Raw genomic sequence first — 17,526 nt, forward strand, 5'->3', positions numbered from 1 at the left:
GGTCTTGTTTCTTTCTTTCCATTCTATCACAGCCACCTTCATTCACACTATCATTACCTTGTGCTCGTTCTGGTAACTGCAGCCTGGCAATGGTTTCCCTTCATCCGGGACAATCTTGAGGTCTCTGCAAACTAATCTGCATGGACATCTTCTTTAAAAATATATATTTTTTTGACTAGGTAATACATTCACATGACCTGATGTTCAAAAGGTACAAAAGAGTATGTGAGAATCTTGAAGGGTTAATTCATTGTTGGCTCTTTTGCCTAGCTCATGTTGTAGCCAGTGGATAAATAGATTCAGGAATCAGAAAGATGGGGATCAAAAGCAAAATGCAAAATAATGGGGCTTGGTCTGGGGCTGCCTTGCTCACCTTTACACCAGAATTAGAAAGACTTACATACCCAGAGAGACCCAGCTGGACAGAATTGTCCTCCATGCTGGGCTCTGCTCTTATAAAGCTTGAGGATGGGAGGAAGAGGGTGGGGATTCACTCATCAAGCAGGCTTATTCCAATGTGAACAGAGGAGAAGGCTGAGAGGCACACACTTAATTCCTCTTCTCCAAATCACCAATCAGACTAGTCACTCTCTATTCCCTAAAAAGGGGTGAATTAAAGTTGGGACCAGGATCGGGGGATTAAAGCCTTTCGAGTATTCCCAGGCTGGTGTGCTGATGGATTACAAGTGTGTCACGAGATATGGATCATTCCATCCTTGGATCAAGGATTAGCAGAGCCCCAGACTTGTCCTCTTCAGCCATGAGCACCTTCATCACAACCCTAATATCTTTCCAATTTAGCCTCATTGACCCAATATTATCATTTTCTGTTTGTATCATATTGGGGAAAATTCTGGCATGTACTGCTCCCAGCAGTGGTCACCTCTGTATTTATAGATTTGAAACCAGCACAAAGAAGGTCACCCCTTGCCCCTTACTTGGTGCACACAGAAAATTCTTCTGCCAAACGCCCTTCCTGCCACCAAGTTCTCCCCAGCCTTCCCCAAAGCAACCAATAGTTACTCTTTCTGTACACAGGTAAATATTTCATGTCCTTCTTTAAAAAAAAATACACAAATCACAAGATAGGCCAAATACTTTAATAAAATACCATCAAATCTCAGCAGCTTAATGTAGTAAATGTTTATTTCTTGTGCATGTCTCAATCCAGTGTGGCTTTTTGGGTCAATGATGGGGCACTGGGTTCCTCTCCTGGAGTCGTTCATGGCTGTCACTTCCTTTAATCTAGTGTCTCTGTTAGTCTCTAGGGATTCATAACTGCTGCTGGATGCTCTACGTGAGCTGAAAAAGGAAGGAAGGAAAGAAAGCATGGAAAATCTGGGGGATTTTAGGGACTAGGAAGTGATAAATATTATTTCCATCCATATTCAGTTGACCTGAAGTCAGTCATATGGTCCCACCTGACTGCAAGGAAATGTAGTCTACATGTCTGACCAGGACAAAAAGGAAATGGATGTCGTGAGGTCATAGAGATTTCTGTAACACATGCCAGACATGCCATTCTGCACTTTGCTCTTTTGACTTGATCATACATTTTAGAGCACAGTCACATTATTTCATAGGCAAGCAGTTTCCTCAGCTTTTCTAACAGGTGCATTTGATGAATTATATCATAATTTATTTAACTAGTCCATGGTCCAGTCATCCTCAATGCTTTGTGTTTTCCATTATTTCATCTGCAATAAATACTCTTGTAATTGTATTATTCCACACATGCGCAAGCATATCTGCAGGATAAATTCTCAGGTGAGGTGTTACTGAATCAAATGGTATCAACTATTTTGATAGCTATTACCAAATTACCCTTCTTAGGAGTAATACAAATTTTATTCCTAATAGCCATTTTATTATTTAATTCTGCTTATGTAAAATATTTTGTCAACAAGTTTGAGTAAATATAGTTTAAATCCAGTGGATCTGAGAGAGGCCCACAATCTTGGTTGTATCCTCCTGTTGGACTTTCCCTTCCCCTCTATTCCTTAGGAACCCAGTGTTGTCTATTTCTGTTCCCCAAGTGTTCCTTGTGCCTCATATTCTCAAGCCATTGCTTCGATATTTTATTTCATTTAGATTCAGATCTCGTGAACACTTCTTTTTTTAATTATTATTTCTTTTTTTTTTTGAGACAAGATCTCTCTCTGTCACCCAACCTGGAGTGCAATGATGCAATCCTGGCTCGCTATAACCTCTGCCTCCTGGGTTCATGAGATTCCTGTGCCTTAGACTCCAGAGTAGCTGGGATTACAGGCATGTGCCACCATGCCCGGCTAATTTTTTTGGTTTTTTTTTTTTTTAGTGGAGATTGTTTTTTGCCATGTTGGCCAGGCTGGTCTGGAACTCCTGGCCTCAAATGATCCACCCACGATCTCCCAAAGTGCTGGGATTACAGGTGTTAGCCACTGCGCTGGGCCAGTGAACACTTCTTGAAAAATAGGGCTGGGTACCAAGCAGAACCCTTTAAATTCATTATTACATATAATTCTCAGAAGCAACTCTAGCAAGTAAGCATTTTCATGCCCATAGTACAAATAAGGAAACTGAGGCTCAGAGAGGTTAAGTAAATAGACCAAGGTCATCTAATTAGTAGGCGGTGTATTTTCATAAGGTATTCTGAGAGTTTTCTTTTTTCTCTCACTCTGGTTCTTCCAAACCAAAGCATAACTTAAGGCAGAGGAAAAGAAATGCGCATACTTGAGCTGTCCCCAGGTGTGACCCAAAGCTGCCTGAGCCAAGATGTTTCCTTTGAAGTCTTCTATTTGTATTAAAAATGGATACAGATTTTTAGTTTCACTTTTTCATATATCTGCATTTATTTTAATATTTTAAATTCCTTGCTACCAACTGTAACTGAAACCCCAGGAAGCTACGGGTGTTCTCTGTGGTTTGGGGAACTCTGGCCCACTGCCCCCGGGGCAGGCAGGAGAGCATGGTTCTGCGTGTCAGTGCCCCACAAATAGACTCTTACCCGTTTTTCAAAATCCAACTCATATGCTGCTTCAACATCAAAGTTTCCTGGGGATCAGCAAGCCCAGAATGGTGTCCCTGTCATAGAAAACTCTGAATTACGGCTTATCCCAGGGCCTAAGATGCAATTACACAGTGTCTTTCCTTCCTTGGACTATAACCTTCATGGAGTCAGTCTCTCTATAATATATCTTTAAGTGCTTTGCAGCAAAAAGAGGATTTAAATTTTTAATGAATAAAGCATTGAAGATGACTAACACGTTATTGTTAACCACTTTTACTTTTCCAAAAAAAAAAAAAAATCAGCAATTGAAAAATAGCAAAAGCCTACTTCTCAGTTCCAGCTTCTCTTAAACACTCCTAAATCTTGCTTAAAATTGTTATGTTAGCCTCATGTTTCCTTGGAAAGCACACATTTTGTTTGTCCATGCATATATATCCAATTCCCAGTGATAGTCCTGTCTTATTGATTGACACTGGGTAAGCCATTAATTTATTCTGTCTCTGGAAAATGGGGATAATTGCATTTGCCAGCTACCACTTGAGAATGTTGTCAGAATTGATGAAACAATGTTTTTAAAAGACTTCTTTGGAAGGAATATACTATATAAATCACAATCTCTCACTAGGATGGTTGTTTTACTGATTATTTATTTAGTAGTTCAGTGGAACACTGATATTTCTTCCCAGATAAGTCATCTTGAGTCAATGGATTCCTTAATACTCAGACCCAAAAAGAATTTTGTATCTATAACCTTCTGATGAACTTGGAAATTAACTTGGTACATATCCTTTCTACTCTGGGAAATGTTCAAGTTGATTATCTCTGTAAATATGTGTCTGGGTCATTGCTAGCCAAATACTGGTGCACGTATGGCATAATGTTTAAAATATGCTGCATCCTCGTGAACATATTATTTTTCTCTCTCCTATATTATCTTTAAGAATTGAATTTTAATATTTAAAAATCTCACTGCTTTCATAAGACATACATAATGTTTCCATCTCGGAGTTGGACGTCTGTTGCTCCAAATTAGTCACACCTTGTGTAGTATGACAGAACTTCTAAAAAGGAAATGATGTAAATTTTAAATTCTAGTAAATGTATTCTCCAATTGCCACTAGCCACCAGTGTTAAAATTAGAAATTCAGTCCATCGGTTGCACTAGCTATTGTTCAAGTGCTCAACAGCTCATGTGGCTAGTGGCCACCATATTGTATAGTACAAGGAAAGAACATTTCCACCATCACAAAAAGTTCTAGTAGGCAGTGCTTGTCCATAAGATTTGTATCTTAGACTTATGAAAGGCTTAAGCTGGAATATTATTAGCTTTCTGCTCTTCTCACCCATCCCTTCCTTGGATTTTTTCTCCTGATGTTACAATAATTTCTGTTTAACTGTTTGGGCCTTAAAAACAGCCCCACCTCCAAGGCCATGATTTGAACACAAAGTCTGGAGAGAATGACATGTGGAATTCCCATCTGGAGGTTAGTACAGCAGCAGATCCAGCCATTTCTGAGAAATTGTCTAGGTTTGGACTTACTCCCAGAACTCTGATTTAGCAGTTCCTAAGCTTACAGCAAGTCTGAAAAGAACACAAATCTGTTTTGTATACACAAATAAATCCGCGCATGCTGCATGCCATTCTCAGCCTGCCAGTTTCATCTGGCTGCTCCAGAAAATATAATTCAATAGCATATTAGTTAACCTGCATGCAGGGAATGGGGCATTCTCATTATTGAAATGTTCTGGTTGAGTGATTAACCCGATTTTTGCAGAGAAACTGCTGAGGCAAGGGATTTTCTGTCCAGGAGGTTGTGCCACTGTGTTTCTCTCTTCCAGATGATCACAGCTGCACTGCTTCATCCCTCAAGCATTCAGAAATACATCTCTATGCTAAAAACTTTCAAATATGCATTGATAGATTCTCAAAGAATCCTCATAAAAATAGATCAATAATGGTGTTCCTGATACTCTGAGAAAGGGAATGAACTTAGATGAAAAATTAAGATCTTTCCTCAAATTTTGCACAGTTGTGTAACCTTTAGGAGTTTCTGCCAATAGGGCAGTTTCTTCAAATGCTATAATTTGAACCTATTCATTCAAATATTTTATTTTCTTTTGTAATAAATAAAATGTGCTTACTAGATGTCAGGCAATGCTTTGAAGGCTTTACAAATATTAATTCATTTAATTCTTATAACATCTTAGAATTAGGTACCACACTATTATGTCTATTGTAAAGATGAGAAAACTGAAGGACAGAGAGGTTAAATAGCTGTCCAAGTCAAGGAGCTTAGGATTTGAACCCAGGAAGCTTGGCTCTGAGTGTCCATGCCCTTAGACACTACTCCAAGTAATTTATATAACAGAAGGAACCTAGATCATGAAATAAAATGATTTGTTTTTCTCTTTAGTGCCTCAGTTTTCATATATTAAAAGCCAGAGGTCCATGAGGTAAAAACAGAATCAAAACATTGGTGCTTCTCTTTGAAAGATAATTACAAGCTTTGTACACCGAAAGTCAAATGTACTAAGAGCCCAGAATCAATTATAAAATACAAAACCTAGTAGAATTAGATTGATTTTCTGGAAAGAAATTAATGTAATACATTGGTTTTAAATATATGATGAGCAGAGATCATCATTTTCAGCTTCTGAGTTGATTGTTGCAGTCCAAAGTTTTTTTACTCAGGTTTCTGAATGAGCCAGTATAACAAAAGAAATGGCTGGAGTTTAATCATGTCTGATTCATAATGTAAGTAATATAATTTTTCTAGACATGTGGAATATGTGCTAGTGAAAGGAAACCGTTTAATGAGCAGCTACGATTTAGCAGGCATTTCACCTTTAGGCTTTCTTACTACCTAAGCAAAAAACCTACAAGTCATTTCTCCCTTTCCTGTTATCTCCAACACCTAACTTGTTGACTGCTCATTCTGCCTCCCCAATATACTTGGGTACTGCCTTCTTTCCCCAACTCCAGGCCACCATCCTCTCTCACTGTGATTCTGCAGCAGCCACCCAAGTGACTTTCTTAAAGCACCGAGGTGTTTTCTCATCCCCGCCCAGCCCTCTACCGGCACCTTCTCCATTTGGGACCAACTCCCAGTGCTGCCCAGTTCCACCTTGTTCTTCTTCAGCCCCATCGCCCCATGTTGTGGCCTTTGCCCACTCCATCCAGCCCCTCTGGCCTTTGGGTTTCTGAACACAGCAGCTATTTTCTTTTATTTTTCTTTTTTTTTAAAGACAGAGTCTCATTCTGTTGCCCAGACTGGAGTGCAGTGGCGCCATCTTGGCTCACTGCAACCTCCACCTCCCCATGGGATCAAGCGATTATCCTGCCTCAGCCTCTCAAGTAGCTGGGATCACAGGCATGAGCCACCACGCCTGGCTAATTTTTGTATTTTTAGTAGAGACGGGGTTTCACCATGTTGGCCAGGCTGGTCTTGAACTTGTGACCTCAACTGATCCACACTCCTTAGCCTCCCAAAGTGCTGGGATTACAGGCAAGAGCCACTGTGCCCGGCCTACACAAAACTGTTTTCTACCTCAGATCTCTGTGTGTGTTATGCTCTGGCTGGGATCCTCTTTCCTCCACTCATCTCCTGTTTTTGTCACTTTTCTGCCTTTGGATCTCAGTTCAAATTTCACTTCCTCAGAGAGCCAGTATGAGGAAGGGTGAAGGGAGGCTCTGACAATACCCAACCAGGCCCAGGGTAAAACACGAAGCCAAGAGAGGCTTTTAAAATTTTCAGTAGTGAAGGTATCCATCTCCTCAAGCATTTATTATTTATTTGTGCTATACACATTCCAATCATACTTTTTAGTTATTTTTAAATGTACAGTAAGTTATTGTTGACTGTAAGTACCTTGTTGTGCTCTCAAATACTAGATATTATTCGTTCTATATAACTATGTTTTGTACCCATTCATAATCCCCACTTGCCCCCCACCCCATAATACCCTTCCCAGCCTCTGGTAACCGTCATTCTACTTACTCTTTGTCTCCATGACTTCAATTGTTTCAACTTTTAGCTACAGAAATGAGTGAAAATATGCAAAATTTGTCCTTTGGCTTTTTAAAATTTTTAATTTAAAAATCCTTACCTGTGATGTGGGTATAATGCATTCTATTTTAATACATTTGACTCTCAAAAATAAGTTTTTTTTTTTTTTCCAGTTGAGCAAATATATACTGAGCATTGTGCTAGGCACTGGCAGAGGAGAAGGCAATGCAGACTAAGGCATCACTGTGATCCTTGATACGATCCCAGTTTAATGGAGAAACAGTCAAATACAAACCAATAATCATCAAAATATGCGATGAAACACAGATGCCACAAAAGAGGGGCCAAAGTGCTGAAAAAGCACAGAACAGAGACTGGCTGCTTTGGAATGGCAAATCAGGCAGATATCACAGGGAAGTAACTTTTGAGAAGCAGATTGAGAGATGAGTAAGAATTCAGGCTTAAAAGGGGAAGAAAATTGTGAATTAGAGTTGTGAAACCCATACATTTGATTTTGATGAGGAGTCTAATGGTGAGAAGCCCTTAGTGGTAAAATAATGAATGCCTGTGTGTGCGGGTGGGGGGCGGGGGGTAGAGGATGTGGGAAGAAGGAGGGAAAAGAATAAAGGATAAAGAGAAGTAGGGAAATAAGAGAATAAGTCCAGGGAAGTTTTAGAGATCAAGTGAGTTTTTATTTTCAGATTTCCCAGCAAAGAGCAGATAGATATTAGATTCATGAATTTCCACATCATTTCTTTCACTCGCGTCCCTGTGAAGAGACCACCAAACAGGCTTTGTGTGCTCAATAAAGCTTTTTAATCACCTGGGTGCAGGCGGGCTGAGTCCGAAAAGAGAGTCAGCAAAGGGAGATAGGGATGGGGCCGTTTTATAGGATTTGGGTAGGTAGTGGAAAATTACAGTCAAAGGGGGTTGTTCTCTGGCAGTTAGGGGCAGAAGACACAAGGTGCTCAGTGGGGGAGCTTTTGAGCCAGGATAAGGAATGTCACAAGGTAATGTCATCAGTTAAGGCAGGAACAGACCATTTTCACTTCTTTTGTGGTGGAATATCATCAGTTAAGGCAGGAACCAGCCATTTTCACTTCTTTTGTGATTCTTCCCTTACTTGGGGCCATCTGGATGTATATACGTGCAGGTCACAGGGGATATGATGGCTTAGCTTGGGCTCAGAGGCCTGACAGTCCTGCCTTCTTATATTAATAGGAAAAATAACATAAAACAGTATTGAAGTGTTGGGACAGTAAAAATTTTTTGGGGGGGTGGCATGGAGTGATGTTTCTCAGGGCTGCTTGGAGCAGGATTAGGGGCAGCATGGGAACCTAGAGGAGGAAAGGTCAAATTGAAGGAGGATTTTGTGGCAAGGGGTGATATTGTGGGTTTGTTAGCAGGAGCAATTGTCGTATACAATGATTGATGATGGCCTGGATATGGTTTTGGATGAATTGAGAAACTAAAGGGAAGATACAAGGTCCTAATAAAAGAAAGAGAAAAATAGGTATTAAAGGACTAAGAATTGGGAGGACCCAGGACATCCAATTTGAGAGTGCCCAAGGGGATTCAGCATAATTATTTGCTTGGTTGGTGAGTTTTTGGGCTCTGTCCTTGAGTTTTTTTATGTTGTCATATACCAGGCCAGATTGATTTAGGTAAAAACAACACTCTGCATTTAAAAACTTACAGAGTCCTCCCTTTTAGCAGTGACTAAGTCAAGGCTTTGGTGGTTTTGAAGGACAACTGCAGCTAAAGAGTCAACTTGGGCCTGGAGGACTGATAGTTTGTGATATGTCTGTGATGCTAGCAGAGAAGTCATTAGACAGGCTACAGAAGGTCGTGACAGAGGTTGAAATGCCTGCTATTCCAGTATTGAGAGCAGTAGTGGAGGCAGAAAGTCCTAAACCGACAAGCAAGGGAATTACTGGAATAACTTTTTTGTCATGTTGGTGTCATGAGGGGAACAGGGAGCTCTTCAGTTCCATCTGCAAACTGAATTTTGGGAGTAAGGAAAACTAATGTGCCTGTGCCTGTCCAATTAGCAGCAGGTAGACACATGTAGGTAGAGGATCCACAGAGGAAGAAGAGACCTTGTGCAAGGCAAAACTGGAAATGCAAAGTAAAAAGATGAGGAGTGCTGAAAGGGTGTCTTGGACCCAGACTCCTAGGGATCCAGCTAGGGTGGCAGTCGTCAGAGGTTGTAATGGGGACTGATGGGGTAACTGCGTACAGGGGGAGGTTCAGTTTTCATGGTTGTATAAGAAAACGTTGAGTATCTACGAGCAACCTTTCACTGTTATTTACGGGGCTGGGTATAAGTAAACAAGAAGAGGGCCTGGGAGGAGAGTCTAACATTCAAGGGGCAGGTACCCAAGGACAGAGTGAAATACAGGGTGTCTTCCTAAGCAATACTTACTGCTAATGTTTTTAATTTTGCCAGTATTGATAGAAGGCTTATCTGTAATACGAAGCTGGAAGGCTCCAATTGTTTCAGTGATGTGTGTAGTTGGGCTTTGGAGATGAAGAGTGAAGGAACATCGAGAAGGTGAAACATTACCCAGGGGAATTCCAGTGGGCCTTTGCCAAGAGGTACATAAAGGAATGGCCACAGGAATAGTAGTTTGTGTTGTGAGGGGTCCAAATATGGGGGGAGTAGAGTTGATATAAGGAGAAAAGCTTTTTAAGTAAGTTTGGAGGAGGGCGGCAGCTTGCTGATGTGAAATGTCTGGGGAGGTCTTGCTGGACCTGTCTAGAAAGTAAATGAGTTCTTCAGGAGGGTAAAGGTGAGGGCTGTTAAAGGAAGCTCGGAGGTGTAGTGAGACAGGAGATGTTGCCCAGTCTGTATGTAAGGCAGGGACAGCTGTGTAGGCGCTGGAAGAAAGGGAAATGCAAAGCCAGCAATTGTTCACTAAGGAGGGATTAGAAATGGCTAGGAGAGAGTGGGTAAGGTTGATAGTGTGGTGAAGATAGCTGGGGAGATGTAGAGGGTGGCATAAGGATGGGAATGAGAACAAGAGTAAGTATAAAAGTAAATAATAGAATTTCATCAGGGTGAAAGTATTGGAGGGTGCCCTGCCAGCAAAGATCATCTGTCCACTCTAAGAGGGAGTTACGAGAGGTGGTTTGGGGACAGCACCAGGAGATAACAGCTGTGATGGCTGGGAAAAATAGTGTAAACCAGCAGTATAAGCAATAGTAGGGCATTTATGAGTAGTTGAGAAGGGTGAATAGGAGTATGACTAGACAGAAGATAGTAGAGATGACTAGTTTTTGGGGCTCAGTCCAAGTAGTAGGGGTGACTACGTAAAGCCCTGTTGCAAAAAGTAGGGTAAGGAAGAACAGATCTAACAGAATAAAGGGATGTATTAGGCTCATAAGGGTTATTACTGTTCTTCAGAAATGCGAGTGAGTTTAAGGGAAGTAGGTGAGAGTACTTGCGACTTTCAGGAGGAAGAGGAGAGATTAGACTGGCTGGCTGACGGATACAGTTTTATTCTGGAATGGTGAACCCAGCGGGGAGGATCCTGCAGGCAGACGGCAGTTGGGGTACTATAGATGACTAAGTAGGGTCCAGTCCATTGAGGTTGTAGAGTTTGAGGGGTCAGATTCTTAACAAGAACTGATCATCCAGCTAGGCTGTCTTCATATGGCTGGGAATCTGGATTAGGCAAGAGAAGATTAGCAGCCTGGTGAATTTCCTGTCTAGCCTGCTGAGGGACTGGAAGATAGTTGCCTAGAGGGCTGGTGTCTGGGATGAGGTTGGGGCCGAGCAAGAAAGTGTGTCCATATAAAAGTTCAAATGGACTGTACCCTGTAGCATCTGAAGGACAGGCTCTAATTCTGAAGAGGGCAAGAGGTAAAAGTACTGTCCAGTCCTTTTTAAGTTGGAGGCTGAGCTTGGTGAGATATGTCTTTAAAAGACCATTAGTCCGTTCTACCTTTCCTGAAGATTGAGGACGCTAAGGGATATAAAGGTTCCACTGAATACCAAGAGCCTGAGAAACTGCTTGGGTGATTTGACTAGTAAAGGCCGGTCCATTATTGGACTATATAGAGGTGGGAAGGCCAAACCGAGGAATTACGCCTGACAGAAGGGAAGAAATGACTACGGTGGCCTTCTCAGACCCTGTGGGAAAGGCCTCTACCCATCCAGTGAAAGTATCCACCCAGACTAAGAGGTATTTTAGTTTCCTGACTCAGGGCATGTGAGCAAAGTCAATTTGCCAGTCTTGGACAGGGGCAAATCCCCAAGCTTGATGTGTAGGGAAGGGAGGGGTCCTGAACAATCCCTGAGAGGTAGTAGATGGAACACTGAGAAGTGATTTCCCTGAGGATAGATTTCCACAATGGAAAGGAAATGAGAGGTTCTAAGAGGTGGGCTAGCGGCTTGTAAGCTACATGGAAGAGGTTATGAAGTGACGACAGAATAGAATGGGCCTGTGAGGCTAGAAGGAGATACTTTCCTTGGTCCAAGAACCATTTGTCTTGTGTGGGAAGAGACTGATAGGTGGAAGTTTCAGTGGGGATGTAGGTGGGAGTGACTGATGAGAAGGAGAAGAACTGGCCGTGAGGGACAGAAGTTGGAATGCTAGCTGCATCTTTAGCAACCTTATCAGCATAAGCGTTGCCTAGAGCAATGGGATCTGATGCCTTTTTGATGGCCTTTGCAGTGAATGACTCCAGCTTCTTTTGGAAGTAAAGCAGCCTCGAGAAGAGTTTTTATTAAAAAGGCATTAATGATGGAGGACCCTTGTGTAGTGAGGAAACCTCTTTCAACATATATAACAACATGGTGGTACAGGATATGGAAGGCATATTTAGAGTCAGTATAAATATTGATGCATAGTCCCTCTGCAAGAGTGAGGGCCCAAGTTAAGGCAATGAGTTTGGCTTGCTGAGATTAGTGGTGAGGGGGAGAGCGGTAGCCTCAATGATAGATGTGGAAGATACTATAGCATAGCCTGCCTTTGCTGGCGAGTGGTGATGACGCCTGGTGGAGCTGCATCAATAAGTCAAATGTGATCAGGATGAGGAACAAGAAAGAAGGAAACATGGAGAAATGGGGTGAATGTCAGGTGGATCAGACAGATACAGTCATGGGGGTCAGGCATGGTATCCAGAATAATGTGGGAGGCCGGATTGAAGTCCAGGCCAGGAACAATGGTAATTGTGGGAGACTCAACAAAGAGTGAGTATAGCTGAAGAAGCCAATGAGCAGAAAGTATATGTGTCAGGTGTGAGGAAGAAAATAGATTTTGGAAGTTATGAGAGCTGTAGAGAGTGAGTTGAGCATAGTTTGTGATTTTTGAGGGCCTCTAAAAATATTAGGGCGGTGGCAGCCGCTGTATGGAGACATAATGGCCAACCTAAAACAGGAAGGTCAAATTGTTTGGACAAAAACGATTCAGGGCTCAGTCCCGGTCGTTGTGTAAGAATTCTGGCTGCACAGTCCTTCACTTTGGCTGTGTGTAATGAAAAGGGTTGGGATGAGTTAGGGAGAGCTAGTGTGGGAGCAGTCTCTAAAGCTGTCTTCAAGGAATGGAAAAAGGAGTGGGGAAAGGATTTAGGATCTATGGGGTCAGCTAGGTTTCCTTTTGTGAGTTTATATAATGGTTTTGTTAGGATGGCAAAACCAGGTATTGAAAGGCAAAAGTATCCAACCATACCTAAGAAGGAAAGGAGTCATTGTTTTGTAGGGGTTGGGGTTTGAGAGATCAGTCAGACACGATCGGCAGTGAGAACACATGTGTTTTTATGAAGAATTACGCCAAGGTAGGTAAAAGATGGAGAAGAAATTTGAGCTTTCGGGGGGGATACCTGATCTGATATCCTTTGGAGAATAAATGTTGAAGGAGCAGGAGGGTGTCTCATTGGGAAGATTCAAAGGAGGGGCTACAAAGTAGAAGGTCATCAATATATTGAATAAGGTGAGAAGCAGAGGAGTGGAAAGAAAGTAAATCATGAGAAAGAGCTTGGCTGAAGTAATGAGGGCTATCCCTGAGGCCGTGCGGCAGCACAGCCCAGGTAAGCTGCTGGAACTGATGAGTGTCAGGGTCAGTCCAGGTAAAAGCAAAGAGAGGCTGGGACGAGGGGTGCAGGGGAATAGTGAAAAAACATCTTTAAGATCAAGAGTGGAATAGTGACTTATGGAGGAAGGTATTGAGGACAAAAGAGTATATGGGTTTGTCACCACAGGGTAGATAAGTAAAATAATTTGGTTGATAAGGTGCAGATCCTGAACTAACTTGTAAAACTTGTCTGCTTTTAGGACAGGTAAAATGGGGAAATTGTAAGGAGATTTTTTAAGCTTTAAAAGGCCATGCTGTAACAGGCGAGTGATGACAGGTTTACTCCTTTTAAAGCATGCTGTGGGATGGGATATTGGTGTTGAGCAGGGTAAGGGTGATTAGGTTTTAATGGGATGATAAGGGGTGCATAACTGATCACCAAGGAGGGAGTAGAGGTGTTCCATACCTGTGGATTAAGGTGAGGAGTTACAAGCAGAGCATGCGAAGGAGGCTTTGAACTGGGGAAAAGGCAACAATGAGGTGTGGCTGTAGTCCAGGAGTAGTCAGGGAAGCAGATAATTTAGTTAAGATGTCTCGACCTAATAAGGGAGCTGGGCAGATGGGGATAACTAAAAAGGAGTGCTTAAAAGAGTATCGTCTAAGTTGGCACCAGAGTTGGGGAGTTTTAAGAGGTTTAGAAGCCTGGCTGTCAATACCCACAACAGTTACGGAGGCAAAGGAAACAGGCCCTTGAAAAGAAGGTAATGTGGAGTGGGTAGCCTCCATATTGATTAAGAAGGGGACAAACTTACCCTCCACTGTGAGAGTTACCCAAAGCTCGGCATCCATGACGGTCTAGGGGGCTTCCGAGGTGATTGGGCAGCGTCAATCTTCAGCCGCTGAGCCAAGAAGATCTGGGAAGGAGTCAGCCAGAGAGCCTTGGGCCAGAGCTCCAGGGGCTCTGGGAGTTGAACAGTCCAATTTCCAGTGCGGTCCCACACAGATGGGACACAGCTTAGGAGGAATCCCAGGCTGCTGGCATTCCTTGGCCCAGTAGCCAGATTTCTGGCACTTGTAGCAAGCTCCTGGGGGAGGAGGTTCTGGAGGAACCTCTGGCAGCTGCGGTTAAGGCATTTGGAGTTCTCGTGTGCTGCAGATGTGGCTGGGGTTTGTCTCACAGTGGAGGTAAGGAATTGCAAACTCAGAAATACACTGCTACTTGGCTGCCTTTACTCTACTATTGTACACCTTGAAAGCGAGGTTAATTAAGCCCTGTTGTGGGGTTTCAGGGCCGGAATTTATTTTTTTGAGCTTTATTTAATGCTGGGAGAGGACTGGGTAATAAAATGCATATTGAGAATAAGACGGCCTTCTGGCCCCTGTAGGTCTAGGGCAGTAAAGTGTCTAAGAGTTGTTGCCAAACAGGCCATGGACTGGGCTGGGTTTTTATATTTGATGAAAAAGAGCCTAAATGCTAACTGATTTGGGAGAGGTCAGATCAAGAAAAAGGAGCATTAACCTTGACTATGCCTTTAACTCCAGTCACCTTTTTAAGAGGAAATTGCTGGGCAGGTGGTAGAGGGCTAGTGGCAGAATGAAACTGTAAGCCGGAGCAGGTGTGAGAAGGGGAGGTGATAAAAGGATTATAGGGTGGAGAAGCGGAGGCTGAGGAAGAATTGGGACCTGGCTCCGCCTGGCGAGGAGCAGCCTGGGGAGGAGGGGAGAGGTCAGATGAGTCTGTAGAAAAGGAAGATTGGAAAGACTCAGCAACACTTGGGGTTGGGACTGAGGGGACAGGTAGGAGGGAAAGGAGCAAGATTTGGGATGAGTTGCATTGGGAACAGAGACTAGGGAGGGACCAATGTGTAAAAGAATGCCTGGACATCAAGCACCACAGACCATTTGCCCATTTTATGACAAGAATTATCTAGATCTTGTAGGATGGAAAAATTGAAAGTACCATTTTCTGGCTGCTTGGAACCACTGTCGAGTTTGTATTGGGGTCAAGCGGTGTTGCAGAAGAAAATAAGATGCTTAGATTTTAGGTCAGGCAAGAGTTGAAGAAGTTTTAAGTTCTTGAGAACACAGGCTAAGGGAGAAGAAGGAAGAATGGAGGGTGGAGGGTTGCCTATAGTGAAAGAGGCAAGTCTAAAGAGAAGGGTAGAGACACGGAGAAGGGGGTGGGGAAGAGCACTGGGCTGCTATGTGGGTGAGCAGCCAAAGCAGGTGTCCCCGCAATTGACTTGCCACTAAGGCAGTGTGGGTGAATGACCAAGGCAGGCATCCCTGCAGTGATTGGACACCAATGGAATGTGGGTGAATAATCAAGCAGGCATCCCCACAGTGATTAAACCCCACGGGAAGACTGTCTTCCCGAGTCCGTGACCGGCACCAGAGTTTTGGGTCCATGCATAAAATGTGTCTCCTTTGTCTCTACCAGAAAAGGAAAAGAACTGAAATTAAGAGAAGGGAGAGATTGAAGTGTGGTGCCAAGATTGAAAGGAGAAAGAGGTTGAGAGATAGTGAGAGATGTTGGAGAAGAGAGTAAAGAAAGGCTGCTTACCCCGTTTAAAATTGGTGAGATGTTCCTTGGACTGGTTGGTCTGAGGACCAGAGGTCGCAGGTGGACCTTTCTCATAGAGCAAAGAGCAGGAGGACAGGGGATTGATATCCCAAGGGAGGTCCCCCAGTCTGAATCACAGCACCAAATTTCACGTGCGTCCTTGTGAAGAGACCACCAAACAGGCTTTGTGTGAGCAACAAGGCCGTTTATTTCACCTGGGTGCAGGCGAGCTGAGTCTGAAAAGAGACTCAGCAAAGGGAGACAGGGATGGGGCCGTTTTATAGGATTTGGGTAGGTAGTGGAAAATTACAGTCAAAGTTGTTCTCTGGTGGGTAGGGGCAGGGGGCACCAGGTGCTCAGTCAGGGAGCTTTTGAGCCAGGATGAGCCAGGATAAGGAATTTCACAAGGTAATGTCATCAGTTAAGGCAGGAACAGACCATTTCACTTCTTTTGTGATTCTTCACTTGCTTCAGGCCATCTGGACATACACGTGCAGATCACAGGCGATATGATGGCTTAACTTGCGCTCAGAGGCCTGACAATTTCACTGTACTTCATACCAAGTCATACTTGCTTTGTGGCCAAGTTTATTTTAACATTTAAGTAAAACTCAATAAACAAATACTAGAAAAATCCATCTTCAAGTTCAAGTGTGTTCTTCCATGGAGTCTGGAAAATGTTTTAAATTTTGGAATGGGACAAAATAGGGAAAGCGAAGACCCAATTTCCAAAAATGTTTTATTTGGGGAAAACTTTAAATAAAACTTTAAATAAATCCTTATCAGAAGCCTACATATATATGTACACACACATATATACACACATATATATACACACATATATATATGTGTGTGTACATATATAAATGTAAAATATGAAAAATGGATAATTAATCACAATAAGACATTTTTCCCAAAGAGATTTCACTGAGTTGTTGTTGTTAGCTATAGTGTGGAAGTATGTAGATTTTACATTTAGAAGCTACAGTTATACTATATGAATTTCCAAATTTGCATTTTTTCCTACCTTCATCTCTGCCAAGTTAATAGTTAATATGCCTCATACAGGCTTAGCAAAAGTAATTATAACTGTTTTTTGAAACATATTTTTTTAATGACCCAAAAGCACATCATTCTAACTATCCTTTTTTTCCTTTCTGGCAGATGACATTTGATCCAGAAATCTTCTTCAACGTTTTACTGCCACCAATTATATTTCATGCAGGATATAGTCTAAAGAAGGTAAATATATAGTGATCATTTTCTTCTTTTGTCATTAAGTAGAGAATTTTACCAGCACTAATGAGAACCTGTTATTTTTATGGACTTCTCTATTTGCTCAGAGTATCATTATCTTAGATTTGCGATGCAGATTCAAACCTGACACGCTTAGAATTCTAGACTTCTTCTAAACCTACTCTGTTGAATACAGGCCATTAGTGCCATGTAACTATTTAGCTCTTGAAATGCAACTCGTCTGAATCGAGATGTTCTTTAAGTGTAAAATACACACTGGATTTTAAAGACTTTGTATTTATTAAAAGAATGTAGATATTTCCATAATGTTTTATATTGATTTCATGTAGAAATGTTAGTATTTTGGATAGATTGGATTAAACAAAACATTATCAAAACATATTTCATCTTTTAAAAACATTTTAATGTAGCTACTAGAAAATTTAAAAATTTTTATGTATGTGGCTTGCATTATATTTCTATTGGACAACATTATTCTGGGGATGATTGTAACCAAAGACTTTGGTTATTAATTAACATTGGGTTTATCCTTTCAAGTGAAAACTCAAGATTACTGTTGATGCTCCTAGAGAGGAAAGTCCAGTTTTGCAGTTTCTATGCACTTGTCTAACAATACTTGGGCACAGCCTGACTATGCACATTTTGTACATTAGTAATTCTCATAATAGTTTAAGTACTGGCATCCCCTGAGCC

The 17,526-nt window shown here is 42.0% G+C and overlaps 1 protein-coding gene across 1 annotated transcript in view; it reads left to right on the forward strand.

The window, feature by feature from the left end:
* The window catches only part of SLC9A9 (solute carrier family 9 member A9), a 592,312-nt gene that overhangs the window by 34,404 nt on the left and 540,382 nt on the right, over positions 1 to 17,526 (forward strand). The window contains exon 3 of the mRNA XM_008008833.3: positions 16,741 to 16,818. Coding sequence (XP_008007024.1) covers positions 16,741 to 16,818 — 78 coding nt within the window. The remainder of the gene's footprint in view (positions 1 to 16,740; positions 16,819 to 17,526) is intronic.

This window comes from Chlorocebus sabaeus, chromosome 15 (genome assembly GCF_047675955.1).
Source record: "Chlorocebus sabaeus isolate Y175 chromosome 15, mChlSab1.0.hap1, whole genome shotgun sequence".
Classification (NCBI taxonomy): Eukaryota; Metazoa; Chordata; class Mammalia; order Primates; family Cercopithecidae; genus Chlorocebus; species Chlorocebus sabaeus.